This window comes from Salvelinus namaycush, chromosome 27 (genome assembly GCF_016432855.1).
Source record: "Salvelinus namaycush isolate Seneca chromosome 27, SaNama_1.0, whole genome shotgun sequence".
NCBI classification, from domain to species: Eukaryota; Metazoa; Chordata; class Actinopteri; order Salmoniformes; family Salmonidae; genus Salvelinus; species Salvelinus namaycush.
The window spans coordinates 15,909,249-15,928,128 of NC_052333.1; the positions used below are offsets into that span (position 1 = coordinate 15,909,249).

Sequence of the window (18,880 nt, forward strand, 5' to 3'; positions counted from 1 at the left end):
TGGGAGAAACTCCCCAAATACAGGTGTGCCAAGCTTGTAGCGTCATACCCAAGAAGACTAGAAGCTGTACTCGCTGCCAAAGGTGCTTCAACAAAGTACTGAATAAAGGGTCTGAATACTTACGTAAATGTTATATTTCTGTTTTTGCTTTGTCATTATGGGGTATTGTGTGTAGATTGAGGGGGTGAATAATTTGATCCATTTTAGAATAAGTAACAATGTGGAAAAAGTGAAGGGGTCTGAATACTTTACGAATGCACTGTTTGTGAGGCATGGGATATTGGAATAACACTATGTTGGAGACCAAAGTTCATAGCAGTTTCTATATTCACAGGTTAATATGTGACATTATCTGATTCTTAACTCAAGATAAGGGTGGGTAGTCCTGCTATTGCAGGAGTGAAGATTCATGACGGATTTATGTTCTTTATAAATGCACACTGACCTCTTACAGCATGAAATCCAGACACAGGGTTAGTGGTTAACATGTGTGTCCTAAAGAGCCTCTGTGTCCCCATCCCAAATATCTCTCACTACAATCACTCCCACTAAATACATCTGAATTCACTTCTGTTGGCCTTGGTCCAACACCGCATCTATCATTCCTCTCTTTTCTATAATAGGAACACAATGTTCTCTGGGAGCAGAGGGGTGTGAACATGCTAGCCTGTAGTAGCTGACTATTTTCACTGATTTATGATGTCTCGGTTGAATTATGCATTTGTGTATTATGATTATGTCAATGTATGTGATGGGTTGCCTGTGCCTGCTATGAACTGGTCACATCGGTGTTATAACGTCGATGGGTTGACGAAAGCTCCGAGGGAGCCCATTGGCTGAGCTGGGTGCGCTTGGCACCAGAGCGGCTCTCTGATTGGCCCAGAGACTCTGTGGCATCTACTGCGGCCGGAAGTTTTTTTTTTGGTTTTGTGAGGGCATAGTCTGTTGAGAAGCCATGTTTATGCTGGCTGCTTTTGTGACAACTGCCACGCTTCTGATGTTTAAAGACTTTTATTTAACCGGCCGGGAACTGTAGCCCTGGTCACACAAGTCCGCGATGAAAAAAGGAGAGAGGTTTCGGAGGGCACAGGAAGCGCTGGCTGCGACCTTCGCATAGGAGGATTCCAAACATCCGTGAATCAAAAGCAAGTGAAGTTTGCTAATGCTACTAGCCTGTAAATGCTAGCTAGTTAATTCGGACGGACATTGCGTGTGAATGCGGTGTGTGGACTGTCAACAACATCCCCCTGCAATTACGTAATGTTGCTAGCTAGGTGGCTAGCTATGGCTGGGTTTGGGATGTTACGGTGTGCCATGTCGCCGGCGAAATTGACTTTCGAGGACCGCAAGTGAGCTAACTAGCGCTAGCTGGGTAGCTAGCGTTAGTGGTGCAGGGTTTCGCTAGCAAACGGTTATTTAGCATGCTGCTGGTAATCAACCCAACGTAATGGTTGTGGATTCTGTTGTTAACTAGCTAGCTAACGTATGTCTGTTAACTTTACCTAGCTAGTTAGTCTGTTTGTTGTCTTCACATCAGTCCAGATTTCTACTTTCACTTGCCAGCCATATTGTAACCAATTATGGCGATATATCACCCGGCTAGTGGAGCGCTATCAATACACTGTTATTCGATCTTCAGTTAGCTACCTACAGTAGTTATCTAACAGCAGCTAACTAGCCATCTTCTTAGCCAACCACCAGTAGCTAGCAGTTAGCCAGTAGTAGCAAACAACTATCTAACTAGCTACCTTGGTTAACTTTCTCTTAAATCTTCTCTAGTCCACCAGCAGCGGTTTATTCTCCCGCTAGCTGCGGTCCCTTCCCCGGAGGCAATCTGGCGGCCCTTCGGCTAGAGGCGGAGGAGAAGGAGCTGGGGGCCATGGCCTGGGTGCTGAAGATGGACGATGCCACCATCGAGTCAGGGCTGGTACACGACTTCGATGCCAGTCTGTCGGGCATCGGGCAGGAGCTGGGGGCTGGCGCATACAGTATGAGGTTAGAGAGACCGTTTGGTATACAATATAGATATATCAGTGTGTCTGGACATGGGATGGAAGCTACAAACTGTTCCCACTATGTCTCCTAAACCCTGGGATTTACCCAATATGGAGGAATGACATTTTGTGTGTGTTGTATCCCATCCCCTCTGTGTGGTATGTGCGTGTTGGTCTTTGTTTTGGAGTGTGTTGGGATGGAGGGGGCCGTCACAGCAGGTTGCCATGGAGGACAGAGGGCTTAAATACCCTACTAGACACAGAGGGAGGAGGGGGAGGGGGGTGTAGAGTGGACAGCGGCAGAATGTAGGGAACATAAACCCTAAGCACAGTGAGGGAGGGGGGATAAGCTCTCCCCCACCACCTCTCTCTGGGTGGCTGTGGCACTTCTTGGAGTGATGACAACATGGTGTAACTGGGGTTACTATTGCAGCAATGAGCTGGGATGCTCAGGGGAGTTTGTAACTGTACCAGTCAGATCATCCACAATGGAACAGTCAGGAAAAGACACACACACACCTTCAGTGTCACACACACACACCTTCAGTGTCACACACACACACAGTTATGAAACACCACCCTCACAGTACCGCAACAGCCCTATGTGTGCATGTGTGTTTTCCCCACAGATGTTTTTGTGAAGTAGGTTGTGTTTCTGTGCGAAAGAGTTCCAGGACTGTCAGCTGTCTTATCATGATCCTCCCTGTGTGTGTCTCACATGTTTAGAGAGCAGCTGTGGTGCTCAGTAGGAACAGAATGTCTGTTTGTCAGTGGAGCCGGCTCCTCGTGTGTCAGGAAGCAGATGCAGTTTCCTTGGCAGCAATGCTGAGTGGGGAAGCGGCTCTGCAACTGGCATGCCATGCAGGAGGCATCGGGGTTGGGTTAGGGTGGGACAGGAAGAATACAGTACACTGTCTGCAGTAGTTGTTTATGAGGGGTCTGTTCCAGAGTGTGAATTATACCATGACATTCAGGGGGTCTCTATTTTTTTTATTTGGGACCTTGTTTGTGTGGACGTGCTTGCGTATGCAATAAACAGTAAAGACATGTCGTTTACCGGTAAAAAAAACATCCTACCTTTTTAATTTGGCATGAACACAGCCATTCATGATGTTTTCATCTTATTGTCAAACAAATCTCTTCAAAAAAATGGCCTCCCTGCGCATGTTGGTCCACTCCAAAATAATTCCAGCATCCAAACTGTGCACATGCGCCATTTGATTAATGGAACGAAACATCTGTTACAAATCACAAGTATAATGACATTTGCCGATTGTCATTGGGTCTACACTCTTGTAACCTTAATTTATTGGTGCCTTACTGACAATCAAACCTTTTTTTTGTAGAAAGAAAAGTTGGGACACATGAAATTCCAACTTGTAGCTCAGTTGGTAGTGCATGGTACCTCTAACCCCAGGGTTGTGGGTTTGATTCCCGCAGGGAACCAGTACGAAAAAAGTATGAAAATATATGAACTCACTACTGTAAGTTGCACTGGATAAGAGTGTCTGCTAAATGACACAAATGTAACATTAAATACGGGACCTTCGCGGGATGACAAGTGCACCCACCCACATGGATTGTTTTGTTTAAACCATGTCATGGCAGTGGACTTGTTTGTTTAATTTGGAATAATCTTTTTATTTTAAGATATACCACTCTAGCAGACTAATTCACACTATGGTCTGTTCCAATAGTTCAAGGATTCCTTCCTCTCCCTTCATTGCCTATTTTCTTTCACTGATCTGACATGACTGGATTGATGGAAGCTATTTAGTGAAAAATGTTCACCTATCCAATCTTGTCAGATTATTAGTTTTTACTTCAAGGTAGAGGAGGTCTTCTACAGCTTGACTTGACCTAAGAGCATTATGTGGACTTTAAATTCAGACTGCCAACTCCCCCCACATTTTCAAAGTGAACTTAATTAACCTGAGCTGTTCCAGGGACCATGAACACATTTCTTGGCATATAGAAGAGACTTTGGTTACCCGGGCACACACACACTTCTGCCTGGCGCTAGGATCTGTTAGGGTGAGCTGGGGACAGGCTGTCTGTCTGGAGCTGGTGCCAAATGGATGTGTGCAGGTTGTCAGACTGGCTCGTGTGTTGTAAAACAGAAAAGTATTTTCCAGTGGGACACTTCAAACTGTTGCTGTTTCAACAGGGCTACTTAGTCTTACTTACCCTAACTATTCTCTCTCCCACCATCTCTCTTTGTCTCTCCAGTGATGTGCTGGCCCTGCCAATCTTTAAACAGGAGGACTCCAGTCTTCCTTCAGACTGTGAGAGCAGCAGTCTCAACCCTCCCTTCCAGTACGTTCTTTGTGCTGCCACCTCCCCTGCTGTCAAACTACACGATGAGACGCTCACCTACTTGAACCAAGGTGACTTACTCACTCACTCCTGTCATGGGAAACTACCTTAACTATGCTGTAAACAAACCCACACTCACATGGTAATGCTTAATAGCTCTCCACCAATAGCAAGAATGGATGTTGTCTGTTTTCAAACAGCAGAGATACACAATCACTCAAACCTCATCTTAACCCCCTCTGTGTCTCAGGCCAGTCTTATGAGATCCGTATGCTGGACAACCGAAAGCTGGCAGAGTTACCAGAGATTAACAACAAGAGTGTCAAGGTCAGAAATGTTAAGATTGCAGCTTTTCTGTGTGCGTGGTTTCTTTGTCGTTGTGTTATGATCGTTGCGGTCGTTGTGTGGGTGGTGTTTCATAACTGTGTTTGTGTGTGTGTAGAGCATCGTTAGGGTGGTGTTTCATGACAGAAGACTCCAGTACACAGAGCACCAGCAACTGGAGGGGTGGAAATGGAATCGCCCTGGAGACCGTCTCCTAGATATTGGTAAGAACACTTAAGTGTGTGTGTAGTAGTCAGTACATGTGATGCCTTAAGGGGGGGGGTGTTTGTTTTTCGTTCTGTATGTAATACTAATTTGTAGTGTGTGTGTGTAGACATCCCTCTGTCAGTGGGTATTGTGGAGGCGAAGGCAAACCCCGCTCAGCTCAACGCTGCCGAATTCCTCTGGGACCTCAACAAGAGAGCCTCCGTGTTTGTGCAGGTAACACACCAATCCACACACACACACACTTCCCTGTAGTCACATTGACTCTCCTCTGTCTCTCTTCTCTCGATCTTTGTGTGTAGGTTCACTGCATCAGTACAGAGTTCACCCCTAGGAAGCATGGAGGAGAGAAGGGAGTTCCCTTCAGGATCCAGCTGGACACTTTCAGACAGGGAGACAACGGAGAGTACACTGAACACCTCCACTCTGCCTCCTGCCAAATCAAAGTCTTCAAGGTACCCACACACAGGGCGGCAGGTAGCCTAGTGGTTAGAGCGTTGGGCCAGTAACCCAAAAGGTTGCTAGATCGAATCCCCGAGCTGACAAGGTAAAAATCTGTCGTTCTGCCCCTGAACAAGACAGTTAACCCACTGTTCCTAGGCCGTCATTGTAAATAAGAATTTGTTCTTAATTGACTTGCATAGTTAAATAAAACACACACACACATTCTCTGAACAGTCAATCACACTTACACACTTTGACATACTAAGTCAGATGACAAGCCTGCACCGGATTTAACATTCTGCATTCCCTCTTTCTCTCTCTATCTCTCTCTCTCTTTCTTTCTCTCCTCCCCCCAGCCAAAGGGGGCAGACAGGAAACAGAAGACTGACAGAGAGAAGATGGAGAAACGAACGTCTCAGGAAAAGGAGAAGTACCAGCCCTCCTACGACACAACCATACTATCAGAGGTTAGTCAGTCTGGGGGTTTGAATGGCATTTAATTAGGACTGGAAAACTAGAAGGCACTTAAACAGAGTTTGCATGTATTGGAAGTGTCACTTACAGGTATTAGTAGGCAAGTTTTATATTTGTTTTGTTTGCAGTCAGATTGTGAGTGTGCATGTTTGTGTGTGTGTGTGTGTGTGTTTGTGTAGATGAGGCTGGAGCCCATCATAGAGGAGGCAGGAGACTATGAGCTGAAGAAGTCCAGCAAGCGGACGCTGCCGGCTGATTGTGGGGACTCGCTGGCCAAGAGAGGCACTGTAAGTGTCCTATATATTATACAGTAAATTAGGAAAGTATTCAGACTCCCTCCATTTTCCCACATTTTGTTATGTTACAGCCTTAGTCTAAAATTGATTCAATTGTCCCCCCTCAATCTACACCCAATACCCCATAATGACAAAGCAAAAACAGTTTTTTAGAGATGTTTGCAAATGTATTAAACAAAATTAAAACTGCTTGTCAGAGCAAAAACCAAGCCATGAGGTCGAAGGAATTGTCCATAGACCACTGAGACAGGATTATGTCAAGTCACAGATCTGGGGAAGGGTACCAAAACATTACTGCAGCATTGAAGATCCCTAAGAGCGCAGTGGCCTCCATCATTCTTAAATGACAGAAGTTTGGAACCACTAAGACTCCTCCTTGAGCTGGTCGCCCAGCCAAACTGTGCAATCGGGGGATTAGGGCCTTGGTCAGGGAGGTGTCCAAGAACCCGATGGTCACTCTGACAGAGTTCCACTGTGGAGATGGGAGAACCTTCCAGAAGGACAACCATCTCTGCAGAACTCCACCATTTTCAGGCCTTTATGGTAGAGTGGCCAGACGGAAGCCACTCCTCAGTAAAAGTCACATGACAGCCCACTTGGAGTTTGCCAAAAGGCACCCGAAAGACTCTGACCACGAGAAACAAGATTCTCTGGTCTGATGAAACCAAGATTGAACTCTTCCACCTGAATGCCAAGCGTTCTGTCTCAAGGAAACTTGGTACCCTCCCTACGGGGAAGCATGTTGGTGGCAGCATTATGCTGTGGAGATGTTTATCAGTGGCATGGACTGGGAGACTAGTCATGATTGAGGGAAAGATGAACGAAGCAAAGTACAGAGAGATCCTTGATGAAAACCTGCTCCAGAGTGCGCATGACCTCAGACTGGGGCGAAGGTTCACCTTTCATCTGGACAACGACACTAAGCACACAGCCAAGACAACACAGGAGTGGCTTCGGTACAAGTCTCTGAATGTCCTTGAGTGGCCCAGCCAGAGCCCGGACTTGACCCGATCGAACATCTCTGGAGAGACTTGAAATTATCAGTGCAACGACGCTCCCCATCCAACCTGACAGAGCTTGAGAGGATCTGCAGAGAAGAATGGGAGAAACTCCACAAATACAGGTGTGCCAAGCTTGTACCCGAGAATACTCGAGGCTGTACTCGCTGCCAAAGGCACTTAAGATCAGCCCCTTTACTCAGTACTTTGTTTATGTAAATGTGATATTTCCTTCATTTTTTTATTTCTATATATAAACGTGCAAACATTTCTATAAACCTGTTTTTGCTTTGTCATTATGGGGTATTGTGTGTAGATTGATGAGGGGGGAAAACTTTTTAATCCATTTTAGAATAAGGCTGTAACGTAACAAAATTTGGAAAAAGTAAAGGGGTCTGAAAACCTTCCAAATGCACTGTATATCCTATCCTATCCTTGACTTATTCCACATTTTGTTGGTACAGCCTGAATTCAAAATCTACACACAATATCGCATAATGACAAAACGAAAACATGTTTTTGGATAAAAAAAAAAAGTGTATTAAATTAAATACAAAAATATCTAATTTACCAAAGTATTCACACCCCTGAGTCAATACATGTTATAATCACCTTTGGCAGCGTTTACAGCTGTGAGTCTCTGGGTAAGTCTCAAAGAGCTTTGCACACCTGGATTGTACAATATTGTCACATTTATTCTTTTAAAAATTCTTCAAGCTCTGTCAAATGTGTTGTTGATCATTGCTAGACAGCCATTTTCAAGTCTTGCGATGGATTTTCAAGCTGATTTAAGTTAACTGTAACTAGGACACTCGGGAACATTCAATGTTGTCTTGGTAAGCAACTGCAGTGTATATTTGGCCTTGTTTTAGGTTATTGTCCTACTGAAAGATGAATTTGTCTCCCAGTGTCTGTTGGAAAGCAGGCTGAACCAGGTTTTCCTCTAGGATTTTGCCTGTGCTTAGCTCTATTCCATTTCTTTTTATCAACAAAAAAAACTTCCTAGACCTTGCCAAGCATACCCATAACCTGATGCAGATGCCAAGCATACCCATAACCTGATGCAGATGCCAAGCATACCCATAACCTGATGCAGATGCCAAGCATACCCATAACCTGATGCAGATGCCAAGCACACCCATAACCCGATGCAGATGCCAAGCACACCCATAACCCGATGCAGATGCCAAGCACACCCATAACCCGATGCAGATGCCAAGCACACCCATAACCCGATGCAGCCACCTCTGTGCTTGAAAATATGAAGATTGGTGCTCAGTGATGTGTTGGATTTGCCCCAAACATAACACTTTGTATTCAGGACATTAAGTTCATTTCTATGCCACATTTTTTTAAGTTTTACTTTAGTCCCTTATTGCAAACAGGATGCATGCTTTGGAATATTTTATTCTGTACAGGCTTCCTTCTTTTCACTTTGTAGTTACTCCACAATACTATCCTAAATGACAATGTTGTAGATCCATCCTCAGTTTTCTCCTATCACAGCCATTACACTCTGTTTTAAAGTCACCATTGGCCACATGGTGACATCCCTTAGCGGTTCCTTCTTCTCTGTCAAATGAGTTAGGAAGGACGCCTGTATCTTTGTAGTGACTGGGTGTATTGATACACCATCCAAAGTGTAATTAAAAACTTCAACATTTTCAAAGGGATATTCAATGTATGTTTATTTTTTCCCATCTACCATTAGATGGCCTTTGCGAGGCATTGGAAAACCTCCCTGGTCTTTGTGGTTGAATCTGTGTTTGAAATTCACTGCTCAACTGAGGGACCTTACAGATAATTGTATGTGTGGGGTACAGAGATGAGGTAGATATGTTAAACACTATTGTACACATTGTGACTAGTTAAACAAAAGTTTACTCCCTAACTTATTTAGGCTTGCCATAACAAAGGAGTTGAATACTTATTGACTCAAGACATTTCAGCTTTTTTTTAAAATTAATTTTTTTGAAAAACATCATTCCACTTTGACATTATGGGGTATTGTGTGCAGGCCAGTGATACAAAATCTCAATTTGATCAATTTTAAATTCAGACTAATATAACAAAATGTGAGAGAAGTCTAGGTGTGTGAATACTTTCCGAAGGCACTATATATTATATAAACATCCTCCACTCCTGTCAAGGCAGTGAATATAATATGTGGAGTGGTTTGATGCTTGGTAATTGGTGACGGTAATGCTCAGTAGTATTATGGCAGTGTGTTGTCTCTCTCTCCTCTCTGGTCAGTGTTCTCCGTGGCCTGATGCCTACATCAGCTCTCCACAGACAGCTGGCCCCTCTTTCTCCTCTACACCGCTCTCCACATACACTGCCTCCTCTGTACCTGACAGGTAGGCCCGTGTGTGAGAGTGAGAAAATTCTGTGTGGACATAGTGAGATAATGCTGACTGTGACTGTTGTATTTCAGTGGCCCCTCGTCGCCCAATCACCAGACAGACCCTGTCAGCCAAGTCGTCACAGAGGTTAGTATACATCACACACACACACGGACGTGTCTCAAATCCTGTAAAAACTTCTCATTTAACAAAAGCCTCCAGTTTAGGTTGTATTTATGTTGAAATTCATTGTTATCCCCCCCAACACACCCTCTTCTCTTTATCTATATCCCTCTCCAGCAGCTCAGTCCTACGGCTACCATCAAGGAGGCTCAGAAGTGGCTTGTCAAGAACCGCTTCAACACATATGCACGACTCTTCTCCCACTTCTCAGGTACACACACACACACTTCACATTGTGTAGGTTATTTTGTAGGAGTTATTAAAGTCAACCTTTTGTAATGTCATCCAGAGATGGCGCTCCTAGTGGCCGGGGACTTTAAAGCAGGGAAACTTAAATCAGTTTTACCTCATTTCTAATAGCATGTTAAATGTGCAACCAGAGGGAAAAAGAACTCTAGACCACCTTTACTCCACACACAGAGACACGTACAAAGCTCTCCCTCACCCTCCATTTGGCAAATCTGACCATAATTATATCCTCCTGATTCCTGCTCACCAGCAAAAATTAAAGCAGGCAGCACCAGTGACTCGATCAATAAAAAAGTGGTCAGATGCTAAGCTACAGGACTGTTTTGTTAGCACAGACTGGAATATGTTCCGGGATTCTTCCGATGGCATTGAGGAGTACCCCACATCAGTCACTGGCTTTATCTATAAGTGCATTGATGACGTCGTCCCCACACTGACCGTACGTACATAACCCAACCAGGATCCATTGATTACAGGCAACATCCGCACTGAGCTAAAGGGTAGAGCTGCCGCATTCAAGGAGTGGGACTCTAACCTGGAAGCTTATAAGAAATCCTGCTATGTCCTCCGACGAACCATCAAACAGGCAATGCGTCAATACGGGACTAAGATAGAATCGTACTACACCGGCTCCAACGCTCGTCGGATGTGGCAGGGCTTGCAAACTATTACAGACTACAAAGGGAAGCACAGCCACGAGCTGCCCATTGACATGAGGCTACCAGACGAGCTCAACAACTTCTATGCTCGCTTCGAAGCAAGTAACACTGAAACATGCAATGAGATCATCAGCTGTTCCGGACGACTGTGTGATCACGCTCTCCGCAGCCGACGTGAGTAAGACCTTTAAACAGGTCAACATTCAGAAGGCCACAGGGTCAGACGGATTACCAGGACGTGTACTGCGAGCATGCGCTGACCAACTGGCAAGTGTCTTCACTGACATTTTCAACCTCTCCTTGTCTGTAATACCAACATGTTTCAAGCAGACCACCATAGTCCCTGTGCCCAAGAACACTAAGGTAACCTGCCTAAATGACTACCGACCCGTAGCACTCACGTCTGTAGCCATGAAATGCTTTGAAAGGCTGGTTATGGCTCACATCAACACCATCATCCCAGAAACCCTAGACCCACTCCAATTTGCATACCGCCCCAACAGATCCACAGATGATGCAATCTCTATTGCACTCAACACTGCCCTTTCCCACCTGGACAAAAGGAACACCTATGTGAGAATGTTATTCACTGAATACAGCTCAGCGTTCAACACCATAGTGCCCTCAAAGCTCATTACTAAGCTAAGGACCCTGGGACTAAACACCTCCCTCCAACTGGATCCTGGACTTCCTGACGGGCTACCCCCAGGTGGTAAGGGTAGGTAACAACCCATCTGCCATGCTGATCCTCAACACGGGGGCCAATCAGGGGTGTGTGCTCAGTCCCCTCCTGTACTCCCTGTTCACTCACGACTGCATGGCCAAGCACGACTCCAACACCATCATTAAGTTTGCTGATGACACAACAGTGGTAGGCCTGATCACCGACAATGATGAGACAGCCCATAGGGAGGAGGTCAGAGACCTGACCGTGTGGTGCAAGGACATCAACCTCTCCCTCAATGTAATCAAGACAAAAGAGATGATTGTGGACTACAGGAAAAGGAGGACCGAGCACGCCCCCATTCTCATCGACGGGGCTGTAGTGGAGCAGGTTGAGAGCTTCAAGTTCCTTGATGTCCACATCACTAACGTGGTCCAAGCACACCAAGACAGTCGTGAAGAGGGCACGACAAAACCTATTCCCCCTCAGGAGACTGAAAAGATTTGTCATGGGTCCTGAGATCCTCAAAAGGTTTTACAGCTGCACCATCGAGAGCATCCTGACGGATTGCATCACTGCCTGGTATGGCAACTGCTCGGCCTCCGACCGCAAGGCACTACAGAGGGTAGTGCGTACGGCCCAGTACATCACTGGGGCCAAGCTTCCTGCCATCCAGGACCTCTATACCAGGCGGTGTCAGAGGAAGGCCCTAAAAATTGTCAGACTCCAGCCACCCTAGTCATAGACTGTTCTCTTTGCTACCGCATGGCATGCGGTACCGGAGCGCAAAGTCTAGGTCCAAGAGGCTTCTCAACAGCTTCTACCCCCAAGCCATAAGACTCCCAGACTATTTGCATTGCCCCCCCCCCCACGCTGCTGCTACTTTCTGTTATCTATGCATAGCCACCGGTGCCCCACACATTGACTCTGTACCGGTACCCCCTGTAGATAGCCCCTCTTGTTATTTACTGCTGCTCTTTAAATATTTGTTATTCTTATCTCTTACTTTTTTGGGGGTCTTTTCTTAAAACTGCACTGTTAAGTGCTTTCAAGTAAGCATTTCACAGTAAGGTCTACACCCATTGTATTTGGCGCATGTGACAAATAAAATGTGATTTGATGTGTAGGTTGTGACTTAATGAAGTTGACCCGGGATGACCTGGTTCAGATCTGTGGAGCTGCTGATGGAATCAGACTCTTCTACACACTCAGATCCAGGTGAGTGAGGGGGTGAGTGAGTGAGGGGGTGAGTGAGTGAGGGGGTGAGTGAGTGAGGGGGTGAGTGAGTGAGGGGGTGAGTGAGTGATGAGGGGGTGAGTGAGTGATGAGGGGGTGAGTGAGTGATGAGGGGGTGAGTGAGTGATGAGGGGGTGAGTGAGTGATGAGGGGGTGAGTGAGTGATGAGGGGGTGAGTGAGTGATGAGGGGGTGAGTGAGTGAATGAGGGGGTGAGTGAGTGAATGAGGGGGTGAGTGAGTGAATGGGGGGGTGAGTGAGTGAATGGGGGGGTGAGTGAGTGAATGGGGGGGTGAGTGAGTGAATGGGGGGGTGAGTGAGTGATGGGGGGGTGAGTGAGTGAGGGGGTGTGTGTGAGGGAGGGAGGGAGGGAGGGGTGAAATGTGATTCGGAACATGAATAATCATATTTGCCTTGGGAAAATGTATGTGAAAAATGTAAATGTATGTGAAAAATGTAAGTGAAATGATCACCAAAGTGCCTTTTCACCCACTCTGTGCAGAGTGTTTGATACCTGGCAGAGTGGGTGAACACCCTAGAGAGGGTTGAGACAGGTTATGTGAATGTGTGCATCTCTGATTTATATTCCTGTTTATCTGTGTATAACGTGTATGTATCCTTGCAGGTCGGTGCGTCCCAGGTTGACCATCTATGTGTGTCAGGAGTGTGACGTGGAGAGCCCCCTGCTGGAGAGACGCTGCGACAGCGAGAACGGAGAGCACAGTGACTCACCTAACTTATATGGTAGGTGTGTCTCACAGGCAGGCGGTGGCACCTTAATTGGGGAGGACAGGCTCATAGTAATGGCTGGAACGGAATCGATGGTATGGAACGCATCAAGCACATGGTTCCCATGCACTCCGTTCTAGACATTGTTATAAGCTGTCCGCTCCTCAGCAGACTCCTGTGGTCTCTTTGTACTTTTGATCTCGTGGATGGTCAGTCAGATATTTACCAACTCTGGCGAGGTGACTGCTTTCTTATTGTTTGAACTACAGAGTGCACCTTTTAAAGATACGGTATATAGTCCCTCAAAAAGGGGAAATAACCAGAAATGTTGCTGGGAAAAAGAAATGAACTAAAGCTGAAATAAATATTCTTGTTCATGTGTGCTTTCCTCTTTTTCATAAAGAATTACAATAGGAGTTTGGCATTATACCACCACAATTGTTTACCTACGGATAAAGCGACTTTTTCTGTGAGGACTAATTTGGAATATACTGTACACACCTCTGTGTGTCTATTTATAGAAGCATCAGTGTGCCTGTGTGTTTTAATGGGGGTGTGTGTTTTAATGGGTGTGTGTGCAGTGTACCATGCTCTATACCTGGAGGAGCTGACGGCTGCTGAGTTGATCAGGAAGATGGCGTGTGTGTGTAGTGTTCCACTGGGACAGATCAACCAGGTCTACCGACAAGGACCCACAGGAATACACATACTGCTGAGTGACCAGGTACACACACACATACTGCTGAGTGACCAGGTACACACACACATACTGCTGAGTGACCAGGTACACACACACATACTGCTGAGTGACCAGGTACACACACACATACTGCTGAGTGACCAGGTACATACACACATACTGCTGAGTGACCAGGTACATACACACATACTGCTGAGTGACCAGGTACATACACACATACTGCTGAGTGACCAGGTACATACACACATACTGCTGAGTGACCAGGTACACACACACATACTGCTGAGTGACCAGGTACACACACACATACTGCTGAGTGACCAGGTACACACACACATACTGCTGAGTGACCAGGTACATACACACATACTGCTGAGTGACCAGGTACACACACACATACTGCTGAGTGACCAGGTACACACACACATACTGCTGAGTGACCAGGTACATACACACATACTGCTGAGTGACCAGGTACACACACACATACTGCTGAGTGACCAGGTACACACACACATACTGCTGAGTGACCAGGTACATACACACATACTGCTGAGTGACCAGGTACACACACACATACTGCTGAGTGACCAGGTACATACACACATACTGCTGAGTGACCAGGTACATACACACATACTGCTGAGTGACCAGGTACACACACACATACTGCTGAGTGACCAGGTACACACACACATACTGCTGAGTGACCAGGTACACACACACATACTGCTGAGTGACCAGGTACATACACACATACTGCTGAGTGACCAGGTACACACACACATACTGCTGAGTGACCAGGTACACACACACATACTGCTGAGTGACCAGGTACATACACACATACTGCTGAGTGACCAGGTACACACACACATACTGCTGAGTGAGCAGGTACACACACACATACTGCTGAGTGACCAGGTACATACACACATACTGCTGAGTGACCAGGTACATACACACATACTGCTGAGTGACCAGGTACACACACACATACTGCTGAGTGACCAGGTACATACACACATACTGCTGAGTGACCAGGTACACACACACATACTGCTGAGTGACCAGGTACACACACACATACTGCTGAGTGACCAGGTACATACACACATACTGCTGAGTGACCAGGTACACACACACATACTGCTGAGTGACCAGGTACATACACACATACTGCTGAGTGACCAGGTACATACACACATACTGCTGAGTGACCAGGTACACACACACATACTGCTGAGTGACCAGGTACACACACACATACTGCTGAGTGACCAGGTACACACACACATACTGCTGAGTGACCAGGTACACACACACATACTGCTGAGTGACCAGGTACACACACACATACTGCTGAGTGACCAGGTACACACACACATACTGCTGAGTGACCAGGTACACACACACATACTGCTGAGTGACCAGGTACACACACACATACTGCTGAGTGACCAGGTACACACACACATACTGCTGAGTGACCAGGTACACACACACATACTGCTGAGTGACCAGGTACACACACACATACTGCTGAGTGACCAGGTACACACACACATACTGCTGAGTGACCAGGTACATACACACATACTGCTGAGTGACCAGGTACATACACACATACTGCTGAGTGACCAGGTACATACACACATACTGCTGAGTGACCAGGTACACACACACATACTGCTGAGTGACCAGGTACACACACACATACTGCTGAGTGACCAGGTACACACACACATACTGCTGAGTGACCAGGTACACACACACATACTGCTGAGTGACCAGGTACATACACACATACTGCTGAGTGACCAGGTACATACACACATACTGCTGAGTGACCAGGTACATACACACATACTGCTGAGTGACCAGGTACATACACACATACTGCTGAGTGACCAGGTACATACACACATACTGCTGAGTGACCAGGTACATACACACATACTGCTGAGTGACCAGGTACATACACACATACTGCTGAGTGACCAGGTACACACACACATACTGCTGAGTGACCAGGTACACACACACATACTGCTGAGTGACCAGGTACACACACACATACTGCTGAGTGACCAGGTACACACACACATACTGCTGAGTGACCAGGTACACACACACATACTGCTGAGTGACCAGGTACACACACACATACTGCTGAGTGACCAGGTACACACACACATACTGCTGAGTGACCAGGTACACACACACATACTGCTGAGTGACCAGGTACACACACACATACTGCTGAGTGACCAGGTACACACACACATACTGCTGAGTGACCAGGTACACACACACATACTGCTGAGTGACCAGGTACACACACACACACTGCTGAGTGACCAGGTACACACACACACACTGCTGAGTGACCAGGTACACACACACACACTGCTGAGTGACCAGGTACACACACACACACTGCTGAGTGACCAGGTACACACACACACACGCACTGCTGAGTGACCAGGTACACACACACATACTGCTGAGTGACCAGGTACACACACACACACTGCTGAGTGACCAGGTACACACACACACACTGCTGAGTGACCAGGTACACACACACGCACTGCTGAGTGACCAGGTACACACACACGCACTGCTGAGTGACCAGGTACACGCACACACACTGCTGAGTGACCAGGTACACACACACACACTGCTGAGTGACCAGGTACACACACACACACTGCTGAGTGACCAGGTACACACACACACTGCTGAGTGACCAGGTACACACACACGCACTGCTGAGTGACCAGGTACACACACACGCACTGCTGAGTGACCAGGTACACACACACGCACTGCTGAGTGACCAGGTACACACACACGCACTGCTGAGTGACCAGGTACACACACACGCACTGCTGAGTGACCAGGTACACGCACGCACGCGCACTGCTGAGTGACCAGTTACACGCACGCACGCGCACTGCTGAGTGACCAGGTACACGCACGCACGCGCACTGCTGAGTGACCAGGTACACGCACGCACGCGCACTGCTGAGTGACCAGGTACACGCACGCACACTGCTGAGTGACCAGGTACACGCACGCACACTGCTGAGTGACCAGGTACACGCACGCACACACACACTGCTGAATTTTATCTTTGACTAGGAAGAGCTGATGTTCTTTGACCATCAGGTGTTTGCATTATATTTACATACTGCCTCTGTTACACAATGCTGTGTCCCACCATAACCCGTCCCCCTTCAACTCACTCAGGAAGTGTGCCATTCAAATCACTCCCAAACACACTGCCCATCACAGCTAGTGGAGTTATCTACCCATTTTAATTCTTTATCAGTATAACCCTCACATGATTACATTGTCTTGTAGTTATAAGATATTTATTTAATGTTTATCAAAGATTTAACAGTAACATCCCTTGTTTTTATGAGTATTTAATGTTGAAGTTAATTCATGTTGTTCCCCAGGTGGTTTATAACTTACCTGATGAGAGCTGCTTTCTCATTGGCACACTCAAAGGTATGTTGATAGTCTGTGTGTCTGGCCCTAGACATTTCTTTACTGGTCTTTTCTAGTTTCTGTTTCCCATGTTTGGCCTCCATGCTAACACTACGTCTTGTCTTTCCCTCTCTTTCTCTCTCTCCCTCTAGATGAAACGGGGGAGGGGCTCCATCTGGTTTTGAAGTAGCGATGGAGGACGAGAGCGTGATGACATCACTGAAACCTCCTCCCTCCGTGACGAGCAGAGCAGCCTCCCTCTCTCTCTCCTATCGTTCAGATTGCTATGTGTAAGGCAGAAGGACAGAGGGACTGAACTGAAGCCATGTTAACGTTAGAATCTGACGCGGGTGTGACCACTGTTTCATATTGAAAACACTATTACTGAGGGGGAGAGGGGGGGAGGCGTGTGGCGTGTTTTATTCTCTCCATTTCTTTATAGTTTTATAAGTGGGGAGGGGTAGGCTGCCCCCCACAGAGAGGCTCATAGAGGCAGTGCTATAGGCTTCAGCCAGGGCTAGGCCAGTAGTCAGTGCTGTAATGCCATGTGACTTGAACATACAGATTGATGGACAGACAGACGGACCCCAGCCGCTTGATCTCATTTGCTTTGACTGAGACTCGACCACTTCCACGGAAGCAGAGCTGGCAACAAATAAACTCAAACAGAACACTGTCTAGAACACGTGTCAAACTCATTCCTCTGAGGGCCGAGTGTCTGCAGGTTTTTGCTCCACCCTTGTACTTTATTGATGAATTAAGGTCAGTAATTAGTAACTAACTCTCCTCACCTGGTTGTCTAGGTCTTAATTGAAAGGAAAAACCTGCAGACATTCGGCCCTCCCAGGAATGAGTTTGACCCTGATCTAGAACAACAGTCTCTGTGTGGTTGTGTATATTGTGTAGAACACAGTAGTCTAGATCTGAATGTTCTAGATCTGTTCCCAGACATTCTATAACTAGTGAGGATGGGGGTCCTCTTAGTCAATCAAGTCAAGATTTTGTGGACTGTTAGGGGTGTTAGCAAGTGTCTAACATGGCCTGTTCTGGTCATATGAACCAAGTCTGATACCATAATATACAGCCAGCTTTCATAGACTAGACATAACACAGTAAATCCGGGACACTCAAATTAGTATGATACACTACATGACCAAAAGTATGTGGACACCTGCTCGACAAACATCTCATTCCAAAATCATGGGCATTTAATATCGAGTTGCTCCCACCCCCCTTGCTGCTATAACAGTCTCCACTCTTCTGGGAAGGCTTTCCCCTAGATGTTGGAATGTTTCTGCAGGGACTTGCTTCCATTCAGCCACGAGCATTAGTGAGGTCGGGCACTGATGTTGGGCTATTAGGCCTGGCTCTCAGTCTGCCTTTCAATTCATCCCAAAGGTGATTCGATGTGGTTGAGGTCAGGGCTCTGTGCAGACCAGTGAAGTTCTTCCACACCGATCTCGATAAACCATTTCTGTATGGATCTCTTTGTGCACGGGGGCATTGTCATGCTGAAACAGGAAAGGGCCTTACCCAAACTGTTGCTACAA

At 46.5% G+C, this 18,880-nt stretch overlaps 1 protein-coding gene across 3 annotated transcripts; it reads left to right on the plus strand.

Moving 5' to 3' along the window:
• The first annotated feature begins 1,008 nt into the window (after nucleotides 1-1,008).
• Nucleotides 1,009-18,664, plus strand: ubp1 (upstream binding protein 1). 3 transcript variants are annotated; one of them, XM_038966710.1, is made up of 17 exons: nucleotides 1,009-1,145; nucleotides 1,780-1,995; nucleotides 4,224-4,381; nucleotides 4,561-4,637; nucleotides 4,753-4,858; nucleotides 4,969-5,075; nucleotides 5,162-5,314; nucleotides 5,660-5,770; nucleotides 5,957-6,064; nucleotides 9,325-9,428; nucleotides 9,506-9,560; nucleotides 9,714-9,807; nucleotides 12,296-12,386; nucleotides 13,029-13,147; nucleotides 13,714-13,856; nucleotides 17,300-17,351; nucleotides 17,483-18,664. In XM_038966710.1, the coding sequence occupies exons 2-17, from the start codon at nucleotides 1,880-1,882 to the stop codon at nucleotides 17,518-17,520; spliced, it is 1,632 nt and encodes a 543-aa protein (XP_038822638.1). In that variant the 5' UTR covers nucleotides 1,009-1,145; nucleotides 1,780-1,879; the 3' UTR covers nucleotides 17,521-18,664. The 3 variants fall into 3 exon arrangements, with proteins under 3 accessions (XP_038822638.1, XP_038822637.1, XP_038822636.1); XM_038966709.1 differs by lacking the exon at nucleotides 1,009-1,145 and adding an exon at nucleotides 1,165-1,349 and having other exon boundaries at nucleotides 9,717-9,807; XM_038966708.1 differs by lacking the exon at nucleotides 1,009-1,145 and adding an exon at nucleotides 1,166-1,349.
• Nucleotides 18,665-18,880: the final 216 nt, after the last annotated feature.

Excerpts from the sequence above, each read along its gene's own strand:
- ubp1 (XM_038966708.1), top strand. The coding sequence starts at position 1,261 with ATGTTGCTAGCTAGGTGGCTAGCTATGGCTGGGTTTGGGATGTTACGG. Across the intron at positions 1,996-4,223 it reads GCTGGCGCATACAGTATGAG|TGATGTGCTGGCCCTGCCAA; the intron begins GTTAGAGAGACC and ends TTGTCTCTCCAG. Across the intron at positions 5,315-5,659 it reads GCCAAATCAAAGTCTTCAAG|CCAAAGGGGGCAGACAGGAA; the intron begins GTACCCACACAC and ends TCCTCCCCCCAG.